Genomic DNA, 25252 nt, shown 5'->3' on the forward strand with positions numbered 1-25252 from the left:
AGACTTATTAATACACGGGATAAAAAGCTATGGGAGCTCTCGCTTCCACAGTGTGTAAGATGGATATCATATTCCAGCTGTTCAGTGTGGAAGCTTTTGTCCCAGATTCATCAAATTCTAGTGGAAATAAACAGAATGTGGGGATCTGATTCTCACAGTCTGTCTGAGTGCACTCTCTTCATTTCTCCTCTCTTCTGTACTGAAACTATTACCTGAAATCACATATGTTCTCAATTTTTTACTTGCAATTTTATCTCAACTGAGTCTGTGTTTTGCCACCAGACTGTGAGAAATACCTCAAACATTCTAAGTCCTTTCCAGGGGGAGAGACACTGATTTTAGCTACACTGTCATACAGTTTCCTTTGCTCATTCCTTTTCCAAGACCTCTACACATTTTCTTTAGGACTGTGGTCTTCTCCCTGTCAACTCTCAACCCTCTCTTGACATTTTCTTCCTGGACTATTAACCACTATCTATGTGTTGATGACTTTCAAATTTATGTTGCTTTTCCAGACTTCTCCCACGAGCTACAGATTTTGTATCCAACTATTTGACATTTGCATATGTACGTGTATTAGGCATCTCAAATGCAACATGGCTGGAATGGAACTACTGATTTCTGGTCCACACTGCTCCTTTGAAAAGGAAGTTATTTGGGTCTTTGCCATCAGCAGAGTAAATGACACTGCCCCATCCCCTAACTCTTCACACTTAACACCTGGTTGTCAATTTTCATTTCCTGTTCTTCACATTCTAAACCCATCCAATTCATAAAAGCTACTTCACAGAGATATTTTTGAAGAGCTCATTCATTTATTATTTTTAAAAATTTCTCCCCTGTTACTCTGCTTCTCTCTGAAAAGTCAGAAGAGGTTCCTGAGAGAGTTGTGGGAATACGGTATGTTTTAGGTGATGTAGTGGGATGAGGACAAAGGGCCATTTGTTCTTCTTGGCGTCCTTTCACGCCTTCTGGTCATTAAGGCTATCTCCCTCACTGCCTGGTCACTGCTTGCCCAGCTGATGGCTCTCCACTTGGTCAGAATCCAGTGGTGGTCCCCGGATAATTCAGCCAATCCTCAGCTCTTACTGATGCTCTTGTGACCAGGCTAAGTTTCTGTCATCACCTGCAGCCAAGCCCTGGTCTTGCTGATGCTGTGGAATGACCACAGTGGGTGCCTCTCAACTCAACGGCCTTTCCAGCTTCTTCCATCAGGGCAGGAGACCTTTCCAGGTTTGTCCCCATGCTCCCAGGAACAGGAAATCTCACTTCTACCGCATACTTTGTACCGTACGTTTTTAGTGCAAGCTTAAATTTGGTAGGATATAGGATAGAGGGAGGCTGCACTTCGAGTTTCAGTCAGCTACTTTAACCTACCTCCTCTCTGGACCAAAGACTAGAACACAAGATAGAGAACTGTGTATCTTAGAACCCACCTCTGTTTATTCTGATTCTATACCTCTCACTCCTATCTACCAATTCCAAAGCAACAAGAAGAAACAGGCTTCAGGCTTTTATCCTCTCTAAATAATATCTTCCTCCATCCCAGTTCTGATCTCAACACTGAGCTTTTTATGGATTGTGTTTGGGAGAGTGAAACCAACATATTCATTGGGGAGGCTAAATTAGGAAGTATTTCAAAAATCTTGTGCTATTGCAATTGCATGGCTATAATAGTTATTTGTGCATATTATTTAGAATATGAATTTTAACATCATCAACAAAATTAAGATACTGCATTTAAAAATTCAGGAAGACAGCTTGAACCCCTGGGAATATATTCATTGAGTTCAGGTAAGAAATATTACAATTAATTTTTTGTTTTATTGCTTAGAATATGAGTTACTACAATACTACATGTGCGCTTGAGAAGAATTTTGCTGGATGGTGTTCTAAAAAACCACTTATGATATATATGATAGCATGGTACCATTTATGAATTATTACAATATTAATATAGCCACTCAAGTTTTTTGTTACTGTTTGTATACTCGAAGTGAGATTGATCCTGTTCAAATAAGACAGATTTCGATCAGATGTATCAGAAAACCCTGGACACAATGACTGCAAATGACACGAGAAGAGATTACCAAAGGCTTATTCTGGCCATTGTGAGCCAGTAGGAGGGATTTTTTCTTTTTAAATAAATGAAGCTATTCAAAGCTTATCTCAAAGCTGACCTGAATACAGCAATATCCACCATCACTCAACAAAAAGAGCTATTTACCAAGGACCATGTCCTGGTATTGTGCTTGGTTTGCACATGTGGTTATTATTGCCTTAATTCCAATGTTAGTTTTTCTCTGTATATGATCAATGTAAAATCATAAAACAATGATGTAGGAAGAATGCATGTTTATAAAGTATAGCTCTCACTGTTCTTATTCTAATTAGAATAACAAATTAAAGTCACATCAATCTCTAAAAAACTTTTTCTCCGTTATTTTCTTTTAGTCCATCCATATTATTATATTTAAAGTGGGATTTTTATAGACAGCATATACTTGGGTATGTGGTATGCTTTTTTGTTCCAATTTGATAATGACTGGCTTCTAATTGGTGTGTTTAGACCTTATAAGTATAATTTCATTATTCATTTGGTTGGAGTCAGGTCCACCATTTTATTATTTTTCTCTTTATCAACACCTTAAAAAAATATTTTCCTCCTTTTCTGACTTCTTTTGGAATATTTGAATATTTCCAGTATTTCATTTTAATCTACATTTTGGATTTTTTACTATATTTTGGTACCATTATTTTGGTGTTTATGGATTATAAATGTACATTCCTAAATTTTCATAGTCTATTACAGTTAATATCTCACCACTTTAAGTGAAACATAGAAGCCTTGCAAACATATAGGTCTCTTTACCCTCTATCTTCTATATTATTATTGCTATATTTACTACATCTGCATATATTGAAAAGTACAAGACAATGTTATGTTTTTATCTCATTTAGATAGTCATACATATATTATGGAAGTCTAGAGCAGAGGAAAATAGTCTATTATATTTACCAAGATATATACCATTTCTGTTCTACCATCATTCTTAAAGGTTCTAGTTTCCTTCTGGTGTCATTTCACTTCAGCCTAAAGAACTTCCTTTAGCCCATTTTCTGTACCTGATCTGCTGGATGAATTCTCTTAGTTTTTCCTTACAAGAGGATGTTTTATTTAACCTTCATTCTTGAAGGATGTTTTAATTGGATACAGAATTCTGACTTGACAGTTTTGGGGTTTTTTTTTCCAACATTTTAAAGGTATTTTTTCACTGCATCTACATTGTTTCTAAGTAATCCCCTATATGCAATGTGTCATTTTTCTCTGGCTGCTTTCAGGATTTGCTTCTCTGTCTTTGATTTTTCGCAATTTAATTATGTTTCAGAGTGCAGTTTATTTTGAGCTTATCTTGATTAGAATTTGCTGACCTTCTTGAATCTTAAATGTACGTTGTTTATCAAATTGGGGAAGTTTTCAGCCATTACTTTTTTTTTTTTTTGGCACCAATCTCTCTTCTCCTGAGACTTTAATTACACAACTGTTAACTATTTTGCCAGATAATCTGAACTGTACATAAAGCTTCTGATAGCCAACTTCAAGAGTTGAGATTTCTTCTTGCATTAGTCATATGGCCTATGCTTTGGGATAGCTCTATGATTGCTCTTTTGAGAGGTTTTATCAAATATCTAACAGCTGCAAAGATTTCTTGATAAACATTACATATATAATTTTTAATTTTATAAATAATAAGTACAAATAATGAGCATATACAGTCTTCCCATTTCTATAGTGACCTTTATGAAAGGAAGTTGACACACATAATCTTATTCTCACATGTGAATTTTAATGTTCTGATCGTAACATCAAATAAACCCTGAGTTTTTTGGGTTTTGATTTTTTTTAACTACAGCCTGGTGGTCTGTCTGCAATAAACTTTACATGTGAGGAAAAAATAAAATTTTATTTGCTGCTTACAGACTAAATAACGCTTTTAAAGAAGAGAGTTTACTGATGTTGTAAGCAACATGATGCCTCCTGGGATGAGGGATGACCTGGCTAAAAGCACCTCCTGCTTCCCGCCTCTGTTTCTTCATATTCTTTTAATTAAGAAGCTTGCTGATGAAAGGTTCATTAGCAGGCACATTTCCTATTCTTGGTAAAATAAGGTTATTTTAAGAAATGTAACAGGCTCAAGATGTCATATTAAATATGAGTGCCTCATCTCTCGTATTTCATCCTTCAGGTGGCATATGAAAACCTTTCTGTTTCTTCAAATTTTTCCCTTACTATGATCCTGGTAACATAAATATATATTTCCTGTTGTAGGAATGCCGTATACGTGGATGGCATTGCTATATCACTGAGCTTGTCATGGGATAATTCTGTTCCCAGAAAGGCAAGACCTGAATTTCTCCCTGAAATCAGTTATTCACCCTGTCAGTCACCATAGCTCTGCAAATCACCATGGTAGGGGATGGGGGAAAGATGTGTCTCTCAGACCAGAAAATGAACTCAATAAAGATCCTAGTTTGCCACCATCAAGGGCCCCTGGGAGAGCGTTTCCAATCTTATTGGTTGTAAAGAGTTTCCTTTGTTCAGCAGCAAGCTGGGAGTTAAAAAGCAAGGAAGTAGGAAGTTCCTAAAAATTTATAAGGGCTCTTTGGAGTAAAGGTGTGGTAGTTGTGTCTCCGAAGTGGTATTTAATAGGGCAGGGTCTTCCCACTGAGTAAATTAGCAGGATCATAAACTGGCTGTTAGCTTGAAAATTTTTCCATTTTCATCTTGTTTCCCCGCTAAGTATTTAACAAATTTTTTGTAAGTTGAGGGCTACTATGTTGAAATATCCAAGGAAAGGAAAGACTATCCACACTTCTGTTAGAATTTGAAAGTGGAAAGAATGTATTTGCATTTCAGCCAGGTCACAGCTGTAATTGAGGTGAGAACCCCAAAAGGAGGTGACATCAGGAGGACACTTCTGGCATCACATCATTCAACCAGTAACCACACATGGAGATTATCTTTCCAGGGGTAAAGCCTTAAAGGGTTTTTTTGCTGTAAATTTTAAGAAGGAAACAAGTTCTCTCACGCCATCCCTACCTGATGTGGTCCCTAATGCTTCAACTCCTATAGAACTGACTCATTATCACATTAATAATTGCCCCAAATTGTCTCCTACTTTTTTAAAGGATGTCTACGGTTTCTACCTATTCTAATAGAATTGTATGTTCTTTGAAGTTAGGGATGTGACTTAAAACTGGCTATTTTTCTCACAAAGATTGTAACATACTGTGCTGTGATATAACATATTCAACATTTTCAAAAGGTAGATGGTAACCTAGACTTTACAATTATTTTTAATGTTTCATTTTAAAAGGTAATAGTTTAATCACTAATCATTAGAGAAATGCAAATCAAAACTACAATGAGGTATCACCCCACACCAGTCAGAATGGCCATCATCAAAAAATCTACAAACAAATGCTGGAGAGGATGTGGAGAAAAGGGAAGCCTCTTGCACTGTTGGTGGGAATGTAAATTGATACAGCTACTATGGAGAACAGTATGGAGTTTCCTTAAAAAGCTAAAAGTAGAATTACCATACGACCCAGCAATCCCACTACTGGGCATATACCCTGAGAAAACCATAATTCAAAAAGAGTCACGTACCACAATATTTATTGAAGCACTATTTACAATAATCAGGACGTGGAAGCAACCTAAGTGTCCATCGACAGATGAATGGATAAAGAAGATGTGGCACATATATACAATGGAATATTACTCAGCCCTAAAAAGAAACGAAATTGAGTTATTTGTAGTGAGGTGGATGGATTTAGAGTCTGTCATACAGAGTGAAGTAAGTCAGAAAGAGAAAAACAAATACCATATGCTAACATATATATGGAATCTAAAAAAAAAAATATATGGTTCTGAAGAACCTAGGGGCAGGACAGGAATAAAGATGCAGACGTAGAGAATGGACTTGAGGACACAGGGAGGGGTAAGGGTAACCTGGGATGAAGTGAGAGAGTGGCATGGACATATATACACTACCAAATGTAAAATAGGTAGCTAGTGGGAAGCAGCCGCATAGCACAGGGAGATCAGCTCAGTGCTTTGTGACCACCTAGAGGGATGGGATAGGGAGGGTGGGAGGGAGACGCAAAAGGGAGGAGATATGGGGTTATATGTACACGTAGAGCTGATTCAACTTGTTATACAGAAGAAACTAACACATCATTGTAAAGCAATTATACTCCAATAAAGATGTTAAAAAAGAAAGTAGTAGTTTAAACTGTATCATGCTCAACGAACTAGCAACCTCTGTCTCCAGTTCTTTTGTGAAATATAATGTTATATATTAGTATTATCAAATTCAAATAACTGTGGAGGGAAGAGAGAGAACACAGGTGCTTGGAACAAAAAGACCCAAGTTTCAGTCCAGGCTTTGCCTCTTACCGGAAACTTTGTCCAAGTCTTGGAGCCTCTCTTCAGTATGGGTATAATCATCAAATAGGAAAATAAAAATCTTTTGTGTAAAGTTATAGCAATTCTTTACAATTATCTATGTGAAGGTGCTTTATTAAGTTCTTTACGGTGGTAGGAGTAGCTGCCCTGTGTTAATAGTTACACCAGGACCTAGGAAAGCACTTTTAGAGAATTTGCGGGAGAAGATGTTCTTTAATAGGAAGATATAAAAGCATTCCAAGTTAAATACTAAACTTGATAAAAGGAAGCAATATAATACACCCTAGATGTATAGTATAAGCTGTGATATCCATAGTCACATTCATCTATATCAAATGACTTAAAGAAGATATCCAAGAGGGTACCCGATTACAAACTACAAAAATCAAGTAATTTTCCTTCTTCCTATAAGAGAATATTAACATTTAATAAAGGAAAAGGTACCAATGATTCAGTGATAAATAAGCAAGAAAGCTAAGGATAAACACACACACACACACACACACACACACACAAAGACTGGAAATGTTCTTTCTCCTTTATTGCACCAATTCTATTCAACCTACTATGTGAGGGCTTCAGCTTCTTGCTCAAAATTCAGTAATGTGCTGACTTAAAAAGTCATCTAGGCTTTCAATGAAGCTTCCTTTCTTAAACTAAAACTGAATCTTAAAACCATGCTAATGTGTTTTAAGTCTGTGTGGCTGTTTCACATACAAAAGTACAAATGTACATTTCAAGGTCATAGCTTCCAAATATCCAACAATGGAAATCCTCAGTGTTCTTTCACTTAACCTACACATTGCTTCAAACACTGTCGTTTATAAAGCAATAATGAAAATAACAAGTCTATAAACCTGTGCTTAACGGCAGGGGATTTGGGCTCCCAGGTCTTCAGACCTGTACTTTACTCAGTGATTTATACTTAGTGGAATTAAGGAAACAGTATAAAGAGGGGGAGAAAAGGAGGGAACACTCACTCAAAGGGGCTGTGTGTGTGTGTGTGTGTGTGTGTGTCTTTGTGTGTGTTTGTGTGTGTGCATTATGTGTTGTCACGGAAAAGGAACAGCAGGAGGAATCAGAAGATTCAGGGGAAAAAAGCTCAGAGACCTTTGGCCAGGAAACCACTGCCTGTGGCAAAACAAACAAACAACCCATATGATGTCTGTAAATACTCTGAAAACCCTAGAGCAATATGGGGTGAGGGAAACCACTGGGGGAATGGCAACTGTGATATTTTATACACATGGGGGAAATTAGTGAGGTCTGCTGCTTGGAAGTGGGCTAAGGTGCATATTTTGAATCTGCAAGCAATTTTTAAAAAAATCTTTTGGCCACTCTGCAAGGTATGTGGGATCTTATTTCCCCGAACAGGGATCGAACCCAGCCACCTGCAGTGGAAGTGTGGAGTCTTAACCGCTGGACCACCAAGGAAGTCCCTCTGCAAGCAATTTTGACTTAGATTACACGTTTTTGGTGGTACCTGCGGGTGAGAGGCTAGTGGAGATTATTGGGAAGGGAGGGACAGTACCACTGCATTAAAGGATCTTCTTCTATATTTAAAGGTAAAGGGGCTGCAAACAGATGCACTGGGTGATTTCATGCATTTTCACGGCTATTTCTTTCTTGGGCCTTGAAGCCAACACACTAGCTTTTTATGTTACACATTTTCTTCACTGACACAAGAGTGTCTTGAAAGAGAGGCCAAGAGAGAAAGGATCTAACGTCTACTACCCAGATTCCCAAGTCGATTTTGTGAGATGTCCTACAGTCCGATGTCTTACTTGTTGGAATGATATGTCTTATTGTCCAGGCAGTGACTCTGTTTGAATGACAACCGTAAAGCCAATTAACTGCTTGCATTACTTTTCTTACTTTGCACAGAATTGGCCATTTTTTAGTCTCAAGTCTCAGTCTTATCATTTTAGTTCTTTGTGAGGAAAATAACATGTTTTAGCCCACTTTCTATGGACTTTCTTGTTTCAGGAAGATACCTTTATTATTATTATCTACCTACCTATGTTGAGATACATAAAGTATTAATACGACTTTGAAATCTTCCTCCATTAAAATTACAGGATTCAGGTAAAATATGTTATTCTGGTCCTTAAGTGGTCTTCTATGCTCTGGAAAAACCTTCCCGCCTGTAGGGCCTCCTCAAGGTCTTCCGAGGATTCCTTTACTGGTTCTTAGTACAGGAACAAGCCCTGCTCACGATCAGTGTCTGGGGAACAATATTGCAATTCTAAGTTGGCATAGAATGAAAAACTGAAAAATTCATTCCCTAATGCTTGGCTTTTGATGTCTTGGCACATAAGCTGAGATTCCTGTGTTGAACATCTAGCAAAGGCCGTTTTACCATGTATCATTTCTAAATTACATATCGAGGGCAAAATGGCATATAACCTACTTACATATTTGTAACCATACAAACATAAAAGTAAAGGCAAAAAGATTCTTATTCAGGAGGGTTTCATCCCTTTCCTGAAACATTCTGATACTTGCAAAGATCACACCTGGCAAAACGTTCCAGATTTTAGCCCTGGATGTGACATTTATTATGATGGACAGGTCATCTCTCTGAGTCTCACTAATTTCCCTCACCTATGAAATTGTCTGATCCTATTACCTCAAGGTTTCTCTAAGGAACAAATAAAATAATGTTGACAACATGTTAAAGACCTTCATGTATGATACTAACATGAGGTACTATCATTCCTTTTAATGTTTTAAGTGAAAAACTACAAATTGATTATATTTCCATGAGATATTTAAAGAACTGTTTGTTAGATCATAGCAGTAAAATCTTTTGGGTTAAAAATAATAACAAAAGAGCCAAGGAAAAGGCATATCCTCTCTAGAGAAGTTTTATTTCTTATGATCATCCTTCTACACTCTGACTTGTTAAGCAAATATTCTCATCTATACATTTGTATAACACTCTTACAGTATAAGGTAAGAAAAAAAACACCAAAAATCAAGGCAGATATAAACATTCCCTTTCATTCTAATTACCTAACAGCAAAATTCTCTTGCTTCATTAATCACTGGGATGTAATTATAAATTTAGTTGGGGCTGGGGAAACCTTCATCAAAAACAGCATAGAAGAATTACATAAAGAAACATTTGTTGAGGTTCACGTGTTTTTTAAACATGTGAAAATCATATTTATGCCCTTTTTGATATATCTATTAATGAAAAACCAATTTATCTATTTACACTGTCTAGACTATCATTTGTTAAGCCAATGAACTCATAATGATTAGGCTTAAGAAACAAATGTAAACACAAAGGCCTCTTCCACCATTATACTGCACATTCAAAAATGTCAGGATTGGCTAAGTCTGGAGGAAGACACAATTAATAAAAAGTGTTTCAATTCAACTGTTTAGCTACTGCCATCATGTTTCCTCATTATATTCCTCTTAAAAAATTTGCTAGTGGCAATTTTCCTGAATACTGAAAATGGGAAATACCAGTGGCTGACAGGATCATTTCAAAAAATGTATAGCCATTACCAACATCATCATAGTAGACTCCTTATGCATGAGGGTTATGTGTTATATCTTTGGTTTCTGCCCAACAAAAAGAAAGTGGTTATGCATAGAATTTTCAAAGAATGAAGGAAGGAAGGGAGAAAGGGAGGAAGGGAGGAATGAAGAAAAGAAAGAAAGAAGAGAAGGAGGAAGGAAGGAGGGAAGGAAGGAAGGATTACCACTACCTAAACTGTTAGGTGACTTGGTTTAGCCATAAAATTTCCACTTAGCGTTAAAAACTAAACTTTCCTCTAATATTGATTCATGCAGAGAGTAGGTGATTTGCCTTCTCTGTAAATTCAATACATCAAGTAGATAAGATCTTGGGTATGGGATCCCTACACCAAAACAAAACAACAAACTCAAGAAACACTTGGTGTTTATATGCTACTCCCCCAGAAAACTGAATATCACATTTTATTTGTTGAGCTTATATGTGATATGAATTTTTCTTGGTGAAGAGGAGGCAAATGCATTACACTGTAAGGTGAATCAGGGTGCACGATACGGCGTATGTGGCACATCCTGCCAGCAAGAATCAAGAATATTTAGCACTGCAAATGGGACAGAAACTCTGAACATTCACTCCTGTTTATGCCAGCCCCTTGGTGACAGACTTTCCTTCAATGAATTCTCAGCAGTTTTCTTGATAGACACAAATGATCTTGGAGAAATAGAGAAAAACAGACGGCAAATAGAGCTGCAGCATTTACTGCTGAACATGGAAAACCATCCTGAGGACAATCAACTACATTAGTTTATGACAATGAAGCTTTCATCAGTGTGGCAAAAATTTCAGTAAAGTGCACTGTTCCTTCATGACCGTTCCTGGACTCTGGTGAAATAGTTTGCTTATCCGTTTAAGGATTGCAGAAAATAACAACTCCCTTCCAGGTATGGTAATGAAGAAGATGATATTAAACTGTTCATTGGGTCAATCTCCACCATCGCTTACAAATAATGAATATGTCTGTTACAAGACTGAAATTACCCTACATTCTTTTAGGAAGAGAAAAAAGTCCTAACAAAATTTTGATATTTGAAGTGACCCTAAAGCTATAGCCAATAAAACGATTCTCAGAAAAACACTGTTATCATAACAGAACCAGTTCTCTTTCAGCCCTGATGATCTTCAGTGTCCTTTCCTCTTACGTGATTGAATGGTATGCAGCAATAGACTATCATAAGCATTATATGAGGCTCAAGAGGAAAAAACAACTAATACCATTAATAACTTTTTTTCTTTTCTTGGCATTTATTATTGAACCTTGGGGTCAAAGTCCTCCAGGCTATGTTGCTCTAAAATCCCTTAAAAAAATCTTAGGGGGGATTAAAAAAAAGACTGCTTGTGTTCTTCATGTTTAAAAGAAAAGAGAGAATATAGACTATATGTACATACAGAGTCATAAATTCTGAGTATCCAAATGTCCTACATAGTGATCTGATTTCTTGAAAGAGGTGAGGGAGCAGCAATGTATGTTTTTGTCTCCATGGAATCTACCTGAGGACTCATGGGAGTTGGCAGGAGAGGTGATTCTTTCCTGCTTATCAATCCTTACCATCCAGCCAAACAGAGAAGAACCAGAGATGGTGTCCTCATGAGGAAGCAGGCCTCTGCACAGGCACATTCAGTTCAAGTCAACATTACTTGAATGTTTACTATGTGAGAGTTCCTATCCTAGGTTTGGGAGGGAAGCAGATATCCTGAAGAAACAGGACAACTTAAGGAGCTTTTGAATAGTAAGAAAAGAAATGACATTCAGTGAAAAACATAAAATATGATCAGAATACGATCAATATAAAGTTCTTAATTGTCTGAACACATGCAGATGGAGAAGTTGGTTTCTGTTGGATTGGTCAGGCAGATCCCAGAAAGCCTCATGGTGGAGCTGGTATCCAGCCTGACCTTGAAATGCAGAGGATTTTGAATGGACAAGATCGTGGGGAAGGGGACTCCATGAAGGAAACACACTACAAGGGCCTAGAGTTAGAAATGTTAAGTGTATATTTGAGGAAAAGCAAATATCCAGGTATTGAGAGGGTTATATTAGGTTGAACTCTCTAGAGTCAACCCAGATCTGCCCTGTATACCTTAAGTACCCGGAATTTTGTTCCTTAAACTGGAATCTAAAAAGAAAAACTAATTCCCAGTAATCTCAAGTTTTATGAGTTTTACTTTTAAATTCATGTTTCCATTTCCATGATAGTATTTGAGGTGATGAAGATGATCTAAAATTAGGTTACTCTGTAAACATGATAAAGACCACTGATCTGGGCACTTTAAATGGGTGGACATAAAAGTATGTAAACTGCATCTTAATAAAGATGTTAAAGTTTATTTTACCCACTTTAAAGAGGCAAAAAAAAAATCTTTTAAAATAATGAAGTAAGACTTTCATTACTTAACTCTATGTTTATCATACTACAGTCTGCTGACCACTGTGAAGTTCTTAGCTATATTTTAAGGGATGCCCAAGAATTCCTTTAAAAGGCATTTTAAAAGCTTATTCCTAGGGTATACAGGAATAAGATGGAAATTAAGAGATGAGAAGGACAGATTTTAAAAGGGTATACACATTAAAAGAAATTGTCAACAGGGACAATTTGGTTTTTATATTAAAAATTCCTTTGATAATACATGATACAAAGAAATGGTCTGATTTGAACCAATGCACATATGGCATGTATCAGTATCTCTATCCCAGATTAGATTGTCACTGTTTTCCCATGTAGACTCCTCAGAGTTTGAAACCAACTCCCTCTTGGTCAAGGGTAGTTAGTTTCCTGTACTTAGATTCTCTTGTCCTTCCCTTCAGACTTTGCAATATCTAAAGCATTATATAAATCTCAAAAAAACCTGAGGGTTTAGTTAAAAATTGCATTCTTTGTTTAAAAATAAACTTAGTGACATATCTCATTTCATCCTAAAGAAAAAAATAAGCTTATTGTTCAAGATTTTATATGTGACTAGAGATACTTAGAAGAGGCCTGGAAAGGAATATCAGCAAAATATGAAAAACCAAAGGTTTGAAGGCATTCTAGAAGGATCCAAACTTTGGAGAGGGCAGACTTTATTTATTTGATAAATCATGAAATACTTACAAAAACAATAACAAAACAACCCAGAAACATGTTTTTCATAGCAAGAAATTAAAAATAAGCAAGTTTCTTAAGCAAAGAGATAAATGGGTCATAGATCAACCTGGTGACAGGTTGTAGAGTGACAATGAGAGCTTTTCCAACAGCTTGCCTGAGAAGAAGCCAAGGGACCAGCCTGGAAACCAGAAACTAAATGTAGATGGCAGCATGAGTCACTTGGAGCCCCGCATTGCGACTCTTGTTGCTGCCAAACATACAGCAGGAAGAGTCACAACAGCTTAGCTGTATTTTAGAACCTAATCAAGGCATAAAGCACAACTGCTGCTGTTGGCAGTGACAATGGAAACCAAACTGCATTCCTAATTGGAAGGGAGGAAATGTGGATAAAGAGAAACAACCAACCAAATCTCATCAGGACAAACAAAGTGTGACCAGGTTCTGCCACCAAAGTAAGCAATGTGCACGTTTCACCCAAACTTGAACGATATCAGTCAGAATGGACCAGGAGACACGCTGTAAACATGTTGGCCTATATGTTCGTACAACATTGATACTGTCTGGGATTTTCTTTCCTCCCAGTCTGAAGATAGACCATAAGGCCATGATGCAGCAGACAGATTGTCATGACTGAAACACCTGTTTGTGAGCGTAACATGAATTGCCGGTTTTGTCTGTTTCATATTCTTTCTGCATAATGGATGCTCCGAAATGGTACAAGACTGTGGCTTGTAAAGGATTTTAAATTGTGCCTGATATTTTTCCCTTTCCAAGAGCACTTTATAGGTCTTTTTTTTTCCTAATTGTGAAAATAACATGTATTCATTGTGAAAATTAATAGGAAATTTATAAAAGCACAAAGAAGATCAAAGGAAGATCTAACCAGTTGGACAACTTTATGTATATCTTTGTAACTTTTGACTTCACTTTACAGTCTTTCATGGGTCATTTCTGCACCAGTTCATATTGAAATACTGGGAATGATGGTTTTGGAATGGACACAGGAAGTGAGATACTAATACAGTATGAGTCTTTTTCTTGCCTGTTTATCCAGTCTTAGTGGTCCCTATTACCTGTATCTGCTAAACTCTTTTCTGTGCTCCAAAATATTGTAACATTTTATCCCCTGCTTGGAGCATCCTTTCTTTTGGTGGCCAATTTGTCCTTGGACTACTTACTCTTCATCTTAAATCCCCATCTCAATCATCTTCTACAGTGTGAGATCTTCAATGGCCCTTTCAAATGGGTTAATACTATCTTTGTTGAAGGTACCACAATAATATCCAGCAAATAGCTCTATTATTCCACTAGCTTAATGTATTGATATTATATTTTCACTTATTTATTTCCTTACTGGACTACAAGGAAAGAGACACTCTTTTAACTTACTTTCACTTGCACCTAAGAAAAGTACATACTTCCTAAAAAGATGATCAATAAAAAAGTGGTGAATAAATGAATGGATGGATAAATAAATAAAGTTACTTCATCTCTCTGAGCCTCAATCTTCTCATCTGCAAAATGGGAGTAATGACAAACCCCTATGTTTGCTCTGAGAAGTAAACGAACCAACATATAAATTGCTTGACATTAGAGACCGAGTCACAGTAATAGCTATTTATTTGCTCCCTTCATTCCTAAAAAATATTACTTAAATTCTAAGAATTATTTTAAAAATTCTCTTTGACCTACTAAAATGCAAGTGTTCAGAGTCAAACAAATGATTTCTCTGAACAAGTAGTAATGCTGTGGTGACACTTTTGCAATATTAATTTATCCAAGCTTTGTGACTATTAAAAGTCCAAAGAACACCTTATAGAAACTAAATAAGTAAAAGGAACAAAGAGGAATAGCCAAGATTGTATTTCGATAGAGTTGTATTTTAGTCTCATTAAAACCTATACTAATGCAAGTAACGTTGGAAAACTTGTGTTTCTCAAAAAACAGTAAGATGCGAAAAAGTGTTTGACTTTCATTTTTCCTGGTAAAGAACATTATACTTCCAATGAAAAAAGAAAGACATTGTTTAATGCCTCACATGAAATTTAATTTCACACCACATAATTATTAAAAGATAAGTAGCTCCTGCATTATTAATAAGAATAAATAATAATATGGCAATTAAATAACTATCACTAATGACTTCTTCATTAATATGTTAGTAGTTGGCTGTTTTATCATGAAGAGAAATTAGAGTAAGATAGTCGAAAAATTCAGTAAATAATAAAACAGGAAGCTGTGTATTGTGTCTTGGTTAATTACAAATGTATCGGATTCTTAGGGATCGCTAAAGAAGAAATTTGCGTACTGAGTAAAGAAGTAGTTCAAAGCTAATAGGTGCTTTGTTACAAACAAAACTCTCTCATGTCTCTTTGAGTTTAAGTTTGTTTACTCTTAGAAAAACTTGATTTCCTGTGTCTGAAGAAAATAAGCTTATAAAAAAGATGAAAAAGCTGCTATATAGCGCTCCAGTAAAGGGCGGCTAACAAATTAAGTGTTAATGAATCAAAAACATATGGATTACACTTCACTTCAAATAGAAATGATTTTAGAATCAAGGGGGAAAGTACTTAGCAAAATGTAAATAAGTCTTTGGCAATCTTAAAGCACAAACATTTGAGGTATCTTCAGAAAGCTCCTAGTTATTACTTTCTTTAGTCGTTATCTATCGTTTTCACTTCATAGAAGAGATCAATCTCTCCATGCCCAAATGATCTTTCAAAAGTTTAACAACATATTGGGTAAGTTATAAACAAACATCCCAGAAGTTCAGAGATAAAAAAAGATGAAAGGAGAAAAGTATATCAATTAACCAAAACCATCATACCAACACAGAAAAATTTGCTCTGCTCCTTGCTTACCATGATTTAAAAAACAAAGCCAAAATGTCAGTTGTCATGTACCTTTTAAAAATTATCCTCTTATATATATATATATATATATATATATATTAAACTGTAGCTAAGATTTATATTTTCCAATTAGATCAATATCAATCTTTTTATTGCACAAGAATTGGAACTTATATGCTGTGGCTAGTTCTAATTACAGTCTACATTTATAGAAAAACCTTTAAAAGATAACTGTCTTCATGCTTCTTTAGAATTGGGAATTTGTTCAATGCAAGAAGAAAATAACCTTGGATATGGAGTTCAGAATAGATATTTTATTACTGAGCAGAAACCTCTTTATTTAAGATAATTTAGGTATAATCGTAAGCTGTATTCACTCAAGTCCCTAAGAGACATTCTTTACTGGAAAAAAAAAAATGTTCTTCTTGAATGCAGCAATGTTTTTAACACCTAGTCTACTACCTTCCCAACAAAGAACAGTTCATGTACCATCCTGCATTGCTGCATGTCTCTTTCACTAAGGATTCTGTTCTGGAGCCTAAGATTCTTATTTCTTACTAGTGGACACTTAATTCAGTGCCTTTCAGACGGTTGGAAACGGGTGAAGGCTGTAAGTGTAAAAGTCCACTGGGATCACAGTCAGGGACCGGAAGGGTTCCATGTAGATGGTTTCAGGGCCCACCGTGTGTTCTCCTGCTATCAGGACTGAAGATGCTCTTCAGCTCTAGTTGACTTAGACCCTGCTTCCCACCTCCTAGACTCAGAGCAGCCTGTTTGTGCTTTGAACCAACAAGATTCAAGTCTTCTTTGTTTGGTGGTCACCACTCTGACATGTTGTTTATCCTCACCTACTTTCAAGTCCCCACCAAGCTTGTAAAATGCTCAAAGCCTTGGACCTGTCCCTCGGCTGCAGCACAGGATGATGAACATGGGATGACACATAAACACAATCCATAAGTGACTGTGGGATTTGACTGGAGAGTTAGAGAATGCCATGGATCATTTGGACCTTTCATGAATAAACAGCTCTTAATGATGGAAAACTGAAGCATGTATTAGACAGAGTGCATTAAGCTATTTACTTTCCAAGAAGCGAAAGTATTAGTTACAGCTTTAAAATAAGCAATTTATAAAATTCAATGCAAAGGCAACTCAAAGTCTTAACCGAATGAGTTACTTCTTTTTATTAAAACTGTCTATGGCTTCCCACTGCCTGTGATAAATATGTAGTCCTGACTAGTGTGCACTTTCCTAGTTTCCAGTCTACCTCTCTAGGCTGATCTCCCTCCTTCTTTCCATCCTTCTGTCCTTTGTTCCAGACAAAACAAATTGCTTTCAGTTTTCAGACTTGCTTGGTATTTCCTATCACTATACCTCGACTCACTGTCTCCTTTTTCTTAGAGATGATAATTGGATCGATAATATTCAGTTCATAGGCTCATTATTTAATTGCAAAGACAGATTCTGAATACAGACTTTTGCATGGAAAAATCTATCAAGTGTCTCCACCTCAAGCCCCCATCAACATGCTTCCATTTTTTCTGTTTGCTGCCACCTTGCAATTTATGACCCACGTCAAAGCTTTCACTGCACTCCCTGGCTGTATTCCCCAAGTAGAGATGAGTAATACTTCCAGGAAAACGCGGCAGTCGTACCACAACACAATGCCCGCAATTTTCTGTGTCAATAACAATGGTTAGTTTTACCTCCTTAGTAATTCATCGGTAAATGTAGGTTCAGGTTTTCTTAATCATCTCCTTTTATTAAAAATTATAAATTGTATAGAACCTTCATAATAGAATTTCATCAAGAATGAACTAAATAACTCAATTGTTGCGGTCCCTACCCAAGTACACAAAAGTAGTGGATAAATAGCAAGGATAAGAGAACAGGGTGTGTTTCTATGTGTGTGTGATTCCCTGTATGTACACATTCATGATAAGAGGTGGGCAGCTCCTTCTCAGAGTATCTTACATATTTCCACTGTACAGCCATCCCTTAATAAAAACTATTCTAACATACAACAAAAATATTCATCTTCATTAATTGCATATGGTAGTTCTCAGATGATACAGACACTCAAGTAATAGACTTTTTAGTTATACTTTCCAGTTACACTGTTTGACTGGATCTCTAAATTTACACTCCATTGTCCCACGATGCACAACTGTCCTAACTCTCCAACTCCGCCTAGCATCCTGCTAATTCTATGAGCTTCGATAGTCCATTCTAAAGTGATAGTTTCTTTAAGAAAATAATTACAATGTAAATTAGTCTTCAACAAATAGTAAGGCACGTTTTGGAATTAAATGCCTAAGTACTGAAGCTTTGCTTCCCGATAATGGTTAAAACCATTATATAAGTTGAAGCATATCCATTCAATCTATGTACCTAGAAATATCATTTCTTCTGTTGCTAATGAAGGTCCTACAGCACAAATTTATTAAAGGTATACGTTTGCATGGGATAATAATTGGGTCGATAATATTAAATTCATAGGCTCATTATTTAATTGCAAGGGCAGATTATGAATACAGCTTCTAAAATGTATTTTAATGAGAAACACTACATCCTGACCTAATCATATCAACCTTATGCTATCTAATTAAGGATGCAAAAAATCATTAGAGTCGCAAAATATTAGTTCCAGCTCCATCAGGCTGTGAGCTGCCCCTTCATGAATATATATTTTTTTACTCCATGATAAATAGTTAATGAGGTAAAAATGACAAAATTTGCATGTAGGCAAATTAGTTTAATAGAATGATGTCTTTTCTGACTACTGAAAGTGACCTTTTCCTTCTCAAAAAAATGGCTAAAATACTTTGGAATTATCATCTGGCTGTCTTTGCACAAACGATAAATTGTATGTATGAACAATATAACAATTACAAAATGCAATAATCCTAAATTCTCATCATACTCTAAATGTATTCTGTGCTTTTGCATTTATCAATTTAATAAAATGAAATTAAGCATATTATAAAGTGTCCATTTATGTGGCAATTTTTAATCCACAGCATAAAAATGAGAAGCACGTGCTTAATAGCTAGCACTATGGCAAATATCTAGATCAAATTTTTAAAGCACAAGAATTCTAGACTACTTACTTGAAATACTTTTATATTAAAATGTCCACTCCACTCTTAATTTAGCATTTTAGATTATAGATGATTGCTCTCAATTAAACTGGTATAATATCTTGAAATCAGTACATCAATTATTCAACAGTGCTACCCTGCTTCCCTATTGAAATAAACTAGACAAGCAAACATGAAACAAGTTAAGAAAAATAACATACAAAAATTAATCACAAGGAAGAGAAAGGCTTCATGGTATAAACACCAGGTCATGAAGAGATGTGACAAACAAATAAAATATATATGTCTATCATTTAACTTTGAGAATGTTTCTGTGTGTTTAACAAACATCACCCCAACAGCAAGAAATAACAGGTGTTCTACAGATTTTCAAATGAGTTGCATAAACATCTCTATGAGTCTCATCACTGATGGATGCTGAGTCTGTGTTGTGAAAGGAACAGCAGCAGTTCATCCAGATGTATCAGCTTCTGTTAATGGCTCAACAGAATCTAAGCCAAAATATTTTACTTAAGACACAAATGCCTTTGATTAAATCGTTTACTTTGGTTACATTTAATCAAATTGTCTTTTCTCTGGTCGATTTGAATGTGTGCACACAGTCAGCATGATGGGCTACAAGCTCAAGTGACACTCTCTCCCTGAGTTCCACTCTTGTCCCTCACGTGTCAGCTAAGCCATTTTACAAAGACGAGAATAAATATTAATTTTAAAGAATTAAGGAATTTCACAATCTCCTTTAATTTTCCTTCTAGCACTTAAGCACTAGCTGATTTCTCCCTCCCTCCCTCTTCTCCTCTCTTTCCTCCTGTTCTTCCCATTCTCCCCCATCTCTCATTCTCTGTCTTCTCTAGCTAAAATAAAAATAATTCTCTATTTTTCTCTGTATTCTCTTGTTCAACTCAAATCATTTTGGTACTTAACTTTGGTTGCCTTCCAAATATCTAAACTTCCATGTTGTGAAACTTAATGACAAAATAAAATGAACAGGCACTTCGAAATTATCCTAGAGAGAAAGTGCTCTTGGCTTGATTTTTAGGATCATTTCAACCACTTCGGCCTTTTAAAAAGTATGCTGTTAGTCAAGGATTTTTGAAGAAGAAACCAAAATGAATATAAGGTAAAGTAAAAACTGTTTTACTTCAAGTCAAGGACAGTGGTCTTGAAAATGTCTACTGTAATTTCAAACTAATTATTAAATTAACAGAATTCAAGACATATTGAGTATATTGTTAGTAAACCCATGTGGAATTTTTTTTTAAAGCTAATGTTTAGGTTTCTATCAAGTAGAGAACAGGATGAGCTGGATTTTATGTCTATTATACGGGCAGACTAAATATGTTTAATAATTCAATGGTTCATGCACACATTCTTTTATGTATTGAAAAAATAGACAATAAAAATGTACTATATTCTGCAGACCCTGTTAGGGATTGAGGACACAAAGATGGAGAAACTATTGGTTTATTACACAAGAAGATCTTCGTCTAAAGAGGAAGAGGGACACACGGGGAGTTAATCCCTAGATTGTGTGTTAGATGCTGGAAAGGTCAAGTAAAACAGGCAGTTTTAGCAAAAAGGAGATGGTTCTCTCTGGCAGCTCCACTGAGAAAACACTCAAACTGAGCCCTAGAGAATAATTCGTTTGCCCGGTGGTACGTGAGGAGTTGGGAGGCTGTCCTTCCAAACAGAGAGAAATGTACGGTAATGTGAAACAGTATGACATATTTAGCAAATTATCCATATTTTTATATGGCCTCCTCATATTTTGCTAAGAAGCATTTGGTAAGAGGAATGTTGAGAAAGGATGGGAGAGATGAGCACACAGGAGATGTCACTGGAGAGGTAGAAAAGAATCAGACCAGACGGCAAACACACAATAGTATGAAGTTATTGAAGGTTTTATGACAGGGGACTGCAGGGTCAGACTTGCATTTTAGAAATACTATTTTGACAAGAGAGGAGAGTGAATTCATGGACAGTGCAACAACATGGCAACTGTAGCATGAGATTGAAGGCAGAGAAAGCCACTGGCAAAGTATGGCTGTCATTCAGAAGGTGGGTATTGACATAGGTACTAGGTCCTAGACATAGGTAGTAGACATAGGTAGTAGCAAATGGAATAGAGAAGAGGAGTTATTAAGGAAGACAAAGAAAAGACTAGAAAAACTCTGAGTTTTAGATCTTTGTGATTCAGAGTACATGAAAATGCCAAGTACAGAGATTATGGAAGTGTAAATGGCACAGGTAAAATGTGTGCATTAATTAATTAACTAATTAAGTCGATTTTGTTTGGACCATACTAGGTTTTAGGTAAATTTGGGACATTCATCTGGAGATATCAAGTAGGCTGCTGGATTGTATTTTGGGGGAACTCAGAAAGGAGGTGTATTCTGGAGACACGTATTTGATCATCTTCAGCCGGATGGAAGACACGGTTTGAAAGGAGGTTTATCAAAGGACAGTGTGGAGAGTCAGACAAGGAATAAACCAAGTACAGAACCCTGGGAGATGCTAACACATAAGAGGCCGGTGAAGCCAATGAAAAGGCAAAGGAGATTTCTCCTGAAAGAGGGAAATTAGTCTAGCGGACTGACTAACAAAAGCATCAAAGGAGAAAGGCAGAAATAATATCCCTTTCCTCCTGTTCACTCAAAGTCACTTTAAAGCTGAAAATCTTGTCATGTGTGGAAACTCATTCTTTTATGTTCTTCATAACCGTTGTGTAATTTTGCCATATATTATATATATATATATATATATATATATATATATATATACACACACATATGTATATGGCAGGTATCAATAAATACTTTTATAAGAAAATAAGAGTGTTGAACTATAAGTACCATCTGGTCATGTCTCCTCATTTCGACTAATAAAAAAATCAACCTACAATTGAGTGGCAAGATTTGTACAGTGGTGGCGATCAAATACAATAGTAAATGGCTTCAAAAACAATGTGAGAAAATTTAACAGCTGGCTGATATGCTAACAGAATGAGCTTCTTTTGTGCAGTCAAAACACAAATCTACTTCAAACCAACTCACCTTCCTTCTCTCACCATTGAGTCCTCTCCATTGCTCAGATCTTTTTACTATATAGCTTAGTTCCTGATTGGAAATCTCCAAATCGTATGGTATAAAAAACTTGGTTTCTTCACTGTGGATGCGCTGAAATGCGTCTAATATCCAGGAATCATTGTGCAATCTAAAAGCAAAATCATTTGTTATCTGTTTTTTTTCCCAAATATTGTTTGCTTTTTTTCCAAAAATGTTAAACACTTTGTTTCTTTTATAAATTTCTATGTATTTAATTCACTAGTCCCCTTTCTTTTTCAGAAATCATTTGACTAAGATTCCAGAAATGATTTAAGAATTTTCTCTGCTAGATATCATAATCCAACAACAACAATTTGGAAGTTTTACAGCTATCTCCTAGAAGCCTACTATGTCTGATTCTAAGTTATAGACTGTAGAAAAATGAGAAATATTTAGCCATTAGTTTGTATATGAGTGTCCAAATTAGTTCAAATGTAAGGGATTTGTCAAAGGAAATTTGAGTTTGGATTTATATTTCCTCAGCAAGTTGGTTTTAGAGTCATGCCACTAGCTCAGTCAGCACAGAGGTTTTGCTTGGTTGGTTGCTTTACAACGTGAGTAATAAATGGACAAATCTGGTGAAGTATCTAACCTGATGAACCACTCATTTAATCTTTTCCCATTTTTCAAAACAACTCCAAATATTCATTTAGAAAAGCATTGCTTTTCTTGTGATATTGATAAAGTGACAACAAAGTATCTTACTAAAAAATATTAATACTTCATTAGTAACATTTAGATGAGTATTATAAACATTAATTAAGCCAATGCTTATAAAACTTTTCCATAAATTACCTCTAAGTTCAGAGAAGAGAAAATGTGTATTCTATCCCTAATCTATCAGTATATTTGTTTTAATATAATGTTTGTTTTTTGTAAAAGTTTAAGTAAAATTAAAACTCTGGGGAAATATCATATTTATCCTGTGACTTAGTGGACACTTGGCTGACCATGTTTGCCTGGAACCAGTTTAAGAAAGACAGAATTGTGCCACTAACAGTCTGTAGGCCAGATCAAGAACCCTAATGCATCACAGTAAATAAACTTACACATTACACACTAACACAATAAACTTACCCATTTGAGAAGTAAGTTTTTACAAGATGCCCAAAATATAAATTAGACTATCAAGATAATTAATGATCACATGGAAATGTCTTTCTACACGGTGTGGAGAATTTTAAGTATTTTCTTTCAATGATCAGGATAATTATATTTTGCTTTAAATGGTCTAGATAATAAAATTTAAATGTATTGCTTTCCTATTATAATGGTAATTTCACATTCACTGTGTTACCTAGCTTTACCTTAATCCTGTCATTTACATATTTACATGTTAAAATCAAAAGTTAGTCTTACTCTTTATAAGTAACAGAGAGAGAATTTAAACTCAGAGTTAACTCCAAAGTTCATTTTATTCCATCATCTGACTCTTCAGTGAAAATAACTGACACAACACATATCTTCATTTAACTAGATCCTTTCCAAAATAGTAAAATAGATTTTTTTGACCCTTCTTGCCATCTAAGATGCATGTGTCTTTTTTTCCCCCCAACTATTTTTCATCGCATAGTGGAAATACAGTCAGCCTTCTGTATCCGCAGGTTCTATACCTACAGATTCAATAAATCAGGGATTGAAAAAATTTTGAAAAAGAATTCCATAAAGTTCCTAAAAGCAAAACTTGAATTTGCTGTACACAGGTAACTATTTACATAGCATTTACATTGTATTAGGCATTGTAAATAATCTACAGATGATTCTAAATACAGGTGACCCTTGAACAACATGGATTTGAATTGTTCAGATCCACTTACATACGGATATTTTTCAATAAATATACAGTCACCCTTCCTATGTCTGGGTTTCACATCCACAGGTTCAGCCAATCATGTATCACAAACTTAATACACAATCCGCAGTTCTACAGTTCACTGAATCCTAGGAGGTGGAACCCCAGTATTTGGAAGGCTGACTACAGGACTTGAGCATCTTATCTGCCGGGGACCCGGAACCAATCCTCCATGGATACTGAGAAACAATTGAAAAAGCAAAATTGCCACCCGGCGTCTCTGATGGTCCATATGGCTTGGTGCCATCTTGAAATACAACTACTATTCTTACTATGTTTGGAGATTCTAGGTCAGCTGTTTGAATGATTTGCTAGTTGTCTTATTAAACAAGAACTAGGCTTTACCATTCTCTTAAGCTTGTTTAATGTAACATTCATCTTTTTCTCTTAATGGTGGTAAGATTTAATGCAGTTAGATTACTGTCAATTTGCTGCCATAAACATTTTCTATATGAAGATTTTAAGTGCAGGATTATCAACAATGCAATTAACTTTGAATTAATTAGGAATCACGGCCCTGTTTCTGCTAGCTTCTGCTTCTTTTGCCCAGGAAATGTCTGTCTCCTCTTTACATCTCCTTCATTCTGTGTGAAAGAATAATTATACAAACCTCCAAGCCAGGATCTACAGGATGGTAAACAAATGCTTTAACAGAGAACAAAATGGCACATTGGAATATGGAAAGCTGTATGAAGGTCAATTACATTTTATTTTGATTTTTAATTTTTTTTTTGCCATTTTGAGTGGCATTTCCCAGTGAAAAGCTTCACTATGGGTTGTGAATGAGTCAACTTACCAACCTCTATTAGTTTTTAGCATATTTCTCAGCTCTATAGAGCCAGCTTACACAAACAAGGAGAAAATAGTCTATGGTCATAGTCATATATGCAAAATTTAGAAATAAATTGAACGTTGATAATTCTGTAATTCATTTGATAATATAATAGGTTCTGCCACAGGTTCTGGTGATGGACAATGAAACAAAGTAATTTACAAAGTCCTCTGCCCTGTGTCCTACATTTGAAGCAATTCACTGCTTGGTGAATGGCAGAAGCTATTATGTTTGGTTCACATCTGAATGTGGGTCATTTACAGAAACCTAGCACGTGACATTTCTTTTCAAGCTAAAAAGGACAAGTGTGAACATTTAGCTAATATAGTATTTTAAGGGTCGTGAAAAGGATGGAAGCTATAACTTAAAATAGCTCTAAATTCAAAAAATGTATAAAAATGAAGAA

The 25252-nt window shown here is 35.7% G+C and overlaps 1 protein-coding gene across 1 annotated transcript in view; it reads right to left on the minus strand.

The window, feature by feature from the left end:
* Nucleotides 1-5705: 5705 nt before the first annotated feature.
* LOC132375389 (uncharacterized) overlaps nt 5706-25252 on the minus strand; it is a 249143-nt gene continuing 229596 nt past the window's right edge. The window contains 2 exon segments of the mRNA XM_059940637.1: nt 5706-5792; nt 22112-22271. Of these exon segments, the coding sequence (XP_059796620.1) occupies nt 5787-5792; nt 22112-22271 (166 nt within the window). The 3' untranslated portion in view covers nt 5706-5786.

Source organism: Balaenoptera ricei, chromosome 11 (genome assembly GCF_028023285.1).
Source record: "Balaenoptera ricei isolate mBalRic1 chromosome 11, mBalRic1.hap2, whole genome shotgun sequence".
Lineage (NCBI taxonomy): Eukaryota > Metazoa > Chordata > Mammalia > Artiodactyla > Balaenopteridae > Balaenoptera > Balaenoptera ricei.